Below are 9,656 nucleotides of genomic sequence, written 5' to 3'. Positions count from 1 at the left end.
AGGTCAGATGTGGAGGCAGCTGCTTAACAGCAGTCAGTCAACCCCCATCCCCGGAGCCTGCCTGCCTCTCTGGGCATTGCCTTCAGAGCAGGCTCACGTATGGCTCGAGGCTCAGCAGGAATGGCCGCAGTTTCTGCCCCTTCTGTCACCAGTTACACCCAGCGCTGGAGCCTGAGCTGCACGTGAGAACAGCTTCGGGGGATGGAGACGGGACACCCCCGTTCTCTGGGGAAGCATCGACCCCACTCCATCTTGTGTTAACGCCGCTGAGACACACAACTTTTAATAAACGCAGTTTAGGAACCTTCCCTTTATACAGCTTTATTCATCTTTGGATTTCACAACCGAGATTTGTTTCTGTACAGGAAAAATGGAACCAATTTTTACAAAGAAAATTTACATTCTAGGATGTGTTGAGTATACTCGTTTTTACCCTGTGAGATATTTTAAGTATTTTATTTTCTACACTTTGAAAAACTTTTAAACAGCTTCAGATTAATCTACAGCTCTGTGATGCATTTCAAGGGACCTTTTTCAGAAGAACCATACAGAGTTCTGGAAACAGATTGCTCTTGAGCAGTAAAGCCAGGTTGATTTGTAAAGAAAAATAGACACGAGCGATATATTTAGAGAACAGATGTAGTAAAGCACAAAAACAATCTCGTTCCAAGTTTCTTGATGAAATGACAGTGCATGCTATTTGTAACACGTGCCATTTGTTCTGCGGTAAGACAAACAAGTGACCTCTGCACTGGATTTCTTCCATAGCTGTAACCAACAGCAGTGAGACATGGAGAGCAAAATGCTGCATTTTAAAGCCAATCTTAGAAAGTTTTACGTTTGTAATCAGATACGAAATCCACACATAAAAAAGATTTATATATAAAACCAAAGCTATTTTCCTCCAAATGATAAATCAACATTAAAAATATTTTTTCTTAACTACTGACCTTGCCTAATCAGTGTGCTGAGCCTATCAAGAATGGTTTGAGAAACATCAAATGCAATTGTTCAAAATCTACCTCAACTTGAAACCACTTAACAAAACCCCAAGGTTGATATTTCAAATATTTCTATGCTGGTGACAATGTAAAGTTGCTACAAGGAAGCAAATCTTCATAGCATCAGGTATCTTTTAAGATTTGTTCTCTCAGGACAGGCTGACATAACCCGAACTGCCCTGCTCTTAGCAGCTGTCACACACAGTGCAGCACCTGTGTCACAAAAGCTAAAGCTAGCACTCTCTAAAAGTACTGTAAACACACTGCTGCTGAAGCACTGCACATCTTTTACTACATATTTGCAACAGAACCACACTTTTCAAAGTTACTGGACAAATACTTCTCAAGCTTAAAACCAGTTCTAATTTGCTACAATTCCAGGAGGTTTGGGGACTTTTGTTTTAAGGAAAGATACGAACTCAAACGTGCCCTATTGCTTTTCTGTTGCTTAACTGCCGTGCCCTGTCCTTGCAGCACTACAAGCACAGCCATCAGAGCAGCCCGGTTACTCCTCTGGAAGAGCTGGTCATGAGATGGTTGCATTTTACAGTAAGAACTAACGAGATCCAAACTCGGAACAAATACTGCCGGAGAGAAAGGCAGCAGGCAGCTTCTGTCAATCGTTTGCATACGACTGTTCCTACATGGGGCTCACCAGCCTCAGTGAGCTGCTGCCAACAGGAGAGCAACTGGCATAACCTCAAGTCTTTGTAACCTTTGTAATGAAGTTCAGCTTCACAATTCTGAACAAGGAAACACATGCCACATTAAAAACCAGGTACTACCAAGGCTGCAGTTCTCCTGACAAGATGCCTGTCCATTCCAAAGGTCTCTTTCGGTTTTCTGCTTCAGAGCTATTGATTTAAATTTGGTACTGAAGACATCCAAGAATTCAACAGTTGGGTCTTTTGGTCTTGCACTTCATGCAGACTGCTAGCTGCAATGGGAACTGAGGAAATTCAGAAAGAAAATCCTACGTCAAAGCAAACTAAGAAGCCCACCTGATACTGCAGTGTGTACGAGGCAGGTCACGGCAGGAGCTAATTCCTGACTGGAACACAAGGACTTCAGCTTGACTCTAAGTTTGGTTTTGCAGGGTAAAAGTTTCTCTCAGACTACGAGCAGCACACTGGCTCGTAGCTGTAAGACTTTTTCTAAGTACTTGGCCATCGTCCTTTGGGGTTTAGGAAATTTGGGTTTCTTTTCTGAAAAAAATATTTAAATGTAAGAATTGTTCAGTAAGCTGTAGCTCAGCAATTCAGATTTATCTTCCAACATGCTTCAAAACGTAGAATAAAACGTGTAAAAGCACAGCACTGGTAAAACCAGCAACAGTAAGAGCTATGGGCAGCCCTCAGTGAGAGAGCTCACATACTCCGGTCATGCATTTTGGAAGCTTCATGTACTTTAACCATTAACACCATTCAGTGTTTCTATTTAAACTTTAGAGTCTGCGAAGAATTTCCTTTAAATGTTAAAGACAAAAGTGTTTGAAGATATTCCATTTCTTTCAAGTAGTTCCTTATTACCAAACTCCGTTCTGTGCCCAAATAGCTTTTTTTAAAAAAAAAAATTCAAAGCAAGTTAGGCTTCTATAAACGCCTCGGAGTGAAACACTGAACTCCACAGAACGCTGTTACCAGGCCCACTGAGCCGCTCCTGCAGCAATAGCACCGCGCTGCTGTGAAGCAGGGGCACTCTCCGGGGTGTTTGCAGTCGGAGCTTGTCACAGAACAGCGGCCGGGACAGGCAGCGCCGCTGTGGGAGCTGGCGCTGGGCAGCGAGTGCTGAGTGAGCACCCAGCACGGGGCTCCCTGCACAGCGCTCAGCCTGCCTCTCTGCACAGACCCCCATTGACCAGTGGGTGCACACAGCGCATTCTGCTCCAGGGGAAAAGTATATATTAGATATATATATTTTCTTATATAAAAAGCTCTTTAATAAAAGATTAAAACTCAAGAGTCTACATTATATGAGTATATATTGTTAAGATAACTGAGCAACAACTTGTTCTTGCTCAAGTTCATTAATGAATTGCACTATTCTGTGCTAAACTTCTACATATTAGCAGCATCGTATCTCACCGTCTCTAAGCTGTCCTCGTAGCAGGGGCACCACGTGCAGCTTTCTTCAGAGATGCTGACACGGTACCTCTGGTAAACATGGGCGAGTGCAGACATACGCAGCAGGTACTGTAACACAGCTTAGAACCAGAGCAAAAGCAGTGGAATACTTCTAAGAAGTACTAATTCTAAGGACTCTTCACAGCCTGTTCAAACACTAAAACTTGTCCATTACCTCCTTCAGTCAGTGCTGATCCTGAACGGATATTCCAGCTTTCCTTAAGTTAACTCTGTTCTGCATTTTCTAACTCACAACTACGACCACAAATGCATTTTTACTTTTTTTTTTTAAACCTTTTCATCCAACTTCGCACAAATAGAAGTTTCTACAAAAGATGGACAAAATGACAAGCTTTACAGAAAAGCAAAAGAAAATACTAGTGTCTATGGAATACTTGAAACTTGCATACTTGGTTCCAGCAGCAGTCCTTTACACAAACAGCATCTATGTAACCGTAAGTAGGTTTAACTCGGCTGCGTGGCCCAACGAGTTGCTTGCCACCGACGGCCATCCCGCGCTTCCACCGGGGCCCGTAAGGTTGGAGTGCTCCTTTGCTCGCAGCTGCTCCCAGCGCAGCAGCCCGGCCGGCAGCTGCCCGCTTCTGCTGGCATCAGCTATTGCGGAGAGAGGCGGCGTGTGGGATGGGCACAGGGACGTGCCGGAGCACTCGGAGCACGCAGAGAACAGGGACCGCGTTCCAGTGGACAAGCGGGAAAGTCAACCTGAGGCGCGGCGTCTCCCCAGGAGCAACAGCAGCTGCTCTGGGACAGATGCAGTCCAGAACTTCGGCATCCTTCCACCATACGAGACAAAGGTCAAAACATTCTCCATTTGTTCTCATCAGCTTGAACTGTCCTATCTCCATCCATTATTGTGCCCTAAGACTTTTATCAACAGGTATCAAAGTTACGGTCACGGGAATTCCTATTCGTGCTATATGTAACGTAACCCCAGCCATCTCATACAATGTATTAGCTCGATCTAGTGGTTAAGTAATCCGTGTTTAAGTGCTGTTTTGCTAGCTCAGGTCTTTAACATTAAAATAATCAGTGGTGCGATGGAGAGCCCCACCAGTACAGTATGTTGAGTTTGAGTGGATACAGTAATGCACACAACTTATCCTTTTCTCCAGCGCTGTATATATTTACCGCTACACGTTTCATTTTGCCCTCATTTTCAAGCATCTTTGCATTTTGGTATGCTTTAAATATGTTTGCATTTTTACAGTTGTTTGGCTGCTGTTTTACTCAGACTTCCTAAAGAAATCAATGTAAGTAACATGAATGGGAGCAGTGCAATGAGCAATATATACCTATACTGTTTTCTTTTAGAAGAAAATACCCACTAATGCCATGTTGTAAATTATCCCTATTTAGAAAAGGAATAACAGCAGTCCGTTGCAAAACCAAGAGGAAAAAAAATCTACGAACTAGGTGTTCCTATACATGTTCCTACACGTAATGATGAGGAACCAAAGCTTTGAAGATCTCAGTGCTTCTTTATTCACAAAGGAATATTAGCTAGCTTCTGTCCAAGAATCTCAATGCGCCAAATCAGTTTGACTGACACTCAGAGCTCTCGAGTCTGTCAGACAATTATTTCGTTCCTGTGTGAAGGGGGGAAAAACACACACAAAAAAACAAATTACGCAGATGTCCAGATAGTTCAAGCAAATGAAATTACAAACAGGAAAAAAGTACAGGAACTAGAGCGAGCTGACCTTGTAATGTTGTGCTGAGGGACTCGCACACTCTAATGAGCATCTTTTTCCCCAGCTGTCAACTACTGCTACTGCACAGATCTACTGAGATCGGCACAGCCTCTGAAATCCTAACCCAGGCCCTACCCAGAGCAGGAATACCCATCTGTGGGAACCACCACAAGCGTCTGCAGTGGGTGAACTAGAAAAGCTCAAAAGCTCACAAGAAGTTGATAGCTCATTTGTATCTTGCAGTGTGTACACAAATATTAAACAATTCTTTTAGAAGTAGCATCAATTCAATACTGAGAATTCAGCTTAGTGGCACCCAGGACGTGACAGTTTGAAACCTCAGCACTGTTGCTACAAAGATTTATGCTTTATCCTGATGGTTTTTTTTGGCTAAAGTTCACACTACGCAAAGACTTGCATATATTTCACACCACAGAAACCTCTGCAGTACTTTCATTGTAGAGAACAACGAAACCTGTATGCCACTCAACAGCAAAATGAGAGTCACAGTTTGGGCTTTCTTGCTACCTGAGGACAAACAGCGAGCAAGATCCTCATGAGTGGTTTCATTAGCAGCAATTACACCTCCCTACAATTATAGTTACAGTTATGGTGTTAGTAAAATGCACAACACTGTTTAGGACGTAGAACATTGCTAGCTTAGTTGACAATATAAGAAACAATGGCTTATTAGGGAAAAACAGAAAATGGGAAGCGGCAATTGGGCACACCGTGTGTAGTTAAGCTTTTGTTTTAGCAGAAGCATAAGACAGATGGGACAAACTTTTAGAGACTGTTCCTCTCCAACCTCAGAAATAACTGAGGCCACGTTTAAGGAAATCTGAAAATGTACAGAGGTTAGGACGATGGGGCCCTTTTCAATAAAGATGCTGAAGAAAAAAAACACTTAGAACCTAAGCTTTGGAAGTTCTTAAGGTTTTTTTTTTGTTTGGTTTTAAGTGTTTAAAGAACATAATATTCCAGAAGATTCATATCCATTTTAATAGCTAGACAAACCCAGAGACTGCTTGATATCATGAAAACCAATGCTTTTTACTCAAGACTTGAGCACTTCCTTAAACTGAAATATAGTTCTCAAGAAGTGTTACTGCACGATGCGTTAAGCACATGCTTTCAGTATCTTACTCAAGCAGAATCTTGCCAATCACCAGGAATTTGCCGTTCCATTATTTACATAATATTTTTATCCCAAACCCTACTAATATCATCTATTTTGGTAAGAATACTGTAGGGCTTCTTACTTGGAAGTGATCTTCAGCAGCCTTGCCACCCATGTTAAGAACATTCAGAGAACTGGCACGCTTCATGCTGCAACCAGGACAGTGAACATGCAAGGATAAACCCATCAGAATAGCTGAACACTGACAGCTCTACAAACACAAGTATAACAACGACCAATGCACAGTTAAGGGAGTTTTAACAAAGCCCCCAAAGTGATCTGAGGAATACCCTTTAAGATAACTGTATGATTAAAATATTATAGTCAGTTCTAAATTACATACGAAATCAATTACAAGCTCCTCAGAGCTTAAACACATCAGGCAGTTGATTTAATGGCAATTTAAAACAAAATCTCAATTTCTTAAAGCACATCCAATTAATACACTCACTTAGCATTAATTTTTAATTAGTTAACCCTCATTTTCATATTTACACAGCTTGTTATAAAAGCAAAAGCATTCTGACAGTTCAGGAGAAACTGGTGAAATGAATAGACCGTCACGTAGGCAGCACTTAAGTTGGAAAAAGCTAAACCAAACGTTAGTTACGTACTTTCTCCCTTGTCTATATAATGTCCAGAATCTATTATTTCAAAAAAAAAAAACCAGTTTTAAAATATTTTATTTTATGCATTTCAAAGTGATGGGAAATGAGATGCTTGCTGCTGCTAACTCGGGTCCTGGCAGCTTTACAATGCCCGGAGCAGCAGCAGCAGCCCTACAATGCTGTACTGAAAGCAACAGGTGAGGGAAAAGCAACAATGGAATCCCCTACACACAAGCTACTGACAGCCAAAATATCACTGCGCTGACAGCAATATCTACTGCTGTTTGAGGTGAGGATTCATCACGTATCTACATTACTCAGTCATATATGACATTGAACAAAAGTATTTTAAAGCGCGTCTAAGGAAATTCTGGATTAGTCTCAAGCTTCACAGTGACGTACAACGTGAAGGCCAGTGTCCTTCATCCCAAAGTCTGTGTGCTACTCGGAATGCCCCAGGTTTGCCTTGATTTCCGACTAGCTCTTTAATGAGTTAAACGCTCCTAAAGGAGAGCTCTGAATGCATGCTGGTGGACTCCTCACGACAGAATGAAGCACTTGTCCTGCAGCACAACCTACATCCTTACTGTGGGCCTGGCGAAGCTCCCCGGGCCTTCCAATCACGGAGAGCTTTATCCATACGCCTCACGTCAGACTGTAACCACACTGTCTTTCTACTGAAGACTACCAGCAGTCAAAGCGAAGCCCGTGGTTTACATGCTTTCATAAAGCAAAGGCTTAGCAGAATAATGAACCAAAACACTGACCAACACAGGCAACAGATGCTGCACAACACAGACCTACCGGGTTTCCTCCTAGCATTTCAAAAGCTGGTATGCACACACTTTAAAGTATTTGACATGAGTGTTAGCAACAATGAAGCAAAGACTCATGCATGGTATATGCCTCTCCTTTCCTCAAGGAAACATGTACAACAGAGTTATAAATGGAAGTCAAAGCTAGTTAATCCATCTAACACAAACACCACATAAAATCCTTGTGAAAAAGAGCACAAAGGTTGATGGAAAGCTTGCCAGGGAAAGAAACAATTCCACTGGTACCATTTCTTAGGTCCTTGCTGAAGTGTATTTTAATAAAAACAAAAAACTCCACTTCTTTAATCTCCCATGAGATGCTTCTTGTTTTGTTCTTAGAAATCAAGCGCTTTAAGAAGAATTAACCTTTAATTAAGAAATACTTGAGAACTCCAGTTTGGCAAATGCTCTTTCTCTCCACGTTAGAAATTTGATTGCCTGATTAGCAAGGACACACATCGCTGCTTTTCTGCTGAATATTTATAGCAGCAATGAAAGCTTTTTTTTTTTTTTTTTAATTACAAAACCTGGACTGTTCTGCTCTACTGCCCAAATTTTGGAAGTGGGGAAAAAAATCCAACCTAACATCACATAATCAAGGTTCAATTGCTGCAGAATTGAATTCTGAAATACGATAAATAAAAATGATACGATGCTTCTGATACTGTATGTTTCAATGAACAGTTCCTAGGAAATCTGTTCTTTGTTTTCTATCATTAAATAATGCAGAAGGCTTTTTGACAATAATTTCCCTGGTACGTTTTCCACTTTGTTTTCTTTCTGTATCAAGCAGCAAGATGAAAAGTCTTTCTTTCATGCTGTGATATTCATTTATTTCTCTTAGAGAGCTTCTCATTTAGAATCAGACCAGCACCACCAATTACCATTTACAGAAGCACAGTGCAAGCAGCAAGTGCAAATAAACTTCAGATCGAAGCTGAGGGATGTGGTTTAGTGGGAAGTATCAGTGACAGGTGGATGGCTGGACTGGACGATCCTGGAGGTCTCTTCCAACCTTGGTGATTCCATGATTCTAATCTTCAGAGATGCTAGCAGCAAATGCAGAGGCAATGCTGAGAAGAAGGGAGGCACCTGTGTCTTCTGCCTAGAGCAGCTGACTGGGCAAAAGTGACTTGTGCCTGTGCAGTGTCAGTATTGGAATATTTAGCGTATAATGAGATGACAAAATGGTTGGCATTATAAAAACTTAATATCCCTTTTATTGAACTCAGGAAAAGTGTATTTAACTTCAGGTTTCCTCAGAAAGCGAAATTCAAGTATCTTCTTACAGTATCAATATGTACACCTACGCTTAATGATCTACAGTGTTGGTGTTTAATACCAGGAATCTTACCTATTTTTAATACCATATGCTAGTATAAATTAAGATTTTAAAGGTTCTGTGTGTTACACAGACAGAAATTCTAATATTTGTCAACACACTCAACATGCACACCTATGTAAGAGGCTGCCAATGCAACACGTTGATTACAAGTTTTAAGAACATTCTATTCTTTGGGAACTACCCTGACATCTAAAACCAAGAATACTTTGTCAAAAAGGGAAAACACGGAATACATCGCCATCTTTCCAAATTCATTTCCTTTCAACGCCTTTATCTGAGGTGATAGAGACCCTACAGTATAATTAGCATTAAAGTGGGTAGATTACTTCTTCTCTGGTCAAATAACGTTACAGAAATGCAGACAATAAGAATGTTTTTTTCAAGATGCTGCAAAGCCAAATGCCCTCAGCTATGCATAACTCTGATTTTCCGTACCTATCATCAGGCAGTTACTTCAACTGCAGAAAAAGTTAGCTCTCTAATACAGAAAACAAGGAATAAAACCTTGTCTTTTAAGAAACTGAAGACCTGTTCAAGTCTCACAACAAGGGAAAAGAAAATGTAAAATTAGGTCTGAAATTATATTTATATTGATACAAGAACAAGCCTGCCCTGTGATGTACAAACTTCAGGTAGAAATGAGAAGAAACATAACGCTAAGCAAGGTACAGAAATGCTAATACTGAAATCAAGAAGGAAATTCTTTTTTTTCTTTTCTGTCTTGCCTTTGCTTGTTTCACCTACCCATTTCACATTTGTATGTTTCTTCCTCCTAATTTTGTTTTTCACAGTTTATTCCCAACCTATCATGGCAGAGGCAGTTCTCAGTTATGCATCAGTAAACACAGAGGGAGTTTTGACTCTGAACTTGA

The 9,656-nt window shown here is 41.0% G+C and overlaps 1 protein-coding gene across 8 annotated transcripts in view; it reads right to left on the bottom strand.

Moving 5' to 3' along the window:
- The window catches only part of KLC1 (kinesin light chain 1), a 41,151-nt gene continuing 31,790 nt past the window's right edge, over nt 296–9,656 (bottom strand). For 4 of the 8 annotated variants that reach the window (XM_021402035.1, XM_021402033.1, XM_021402034.1 and 1 more), the window contains 3 exons: nt 6,099–6,165; nt 5,365–5,425; nt 296–4,731 (listed from right to left, as the gene is read on the bottom strand). In XM_021402035.1, coding sequence (XP_021257710.1) covers nt 4,721–4,731; nt 5,365–5,425; nt 6,099–6,165 — 139 coding nt within the window. In that variant the 3' untranslated portion in view covers nt 296–4,720. Of the gene's footprint in view, nt 4,732–5,364; nt 5,426–6,098; nt 6,228–9,656 lie in introns of those variants that run through there. The other 4 variants (XM_021402025.1, XM_021402027.1, XM_021402029.1 and 1 more) reach the window with 3 other exon arrangements.

The sequence above is a fragment of the Numida meleagris genome, chromosome 6 (assembly GCF_002078875.1).
Source record: "Numida meleagris isolate 19003 breed g44 Domestic line chromosome 6, NumMel1.0, whole genome shotgun sequence".
Classification (NCBI taxonomy): domain Eukaryota; kingdom Metazoa; phylum Chordata; class Aves; order Galliformes; family Numididae; genus Numida; species Numida meleagris.
The sequence above is the reverse complement of the archived record's forward strand: the minus strand, read 5'-3'. Positions and strand labels throughout refer to the sequence as shown.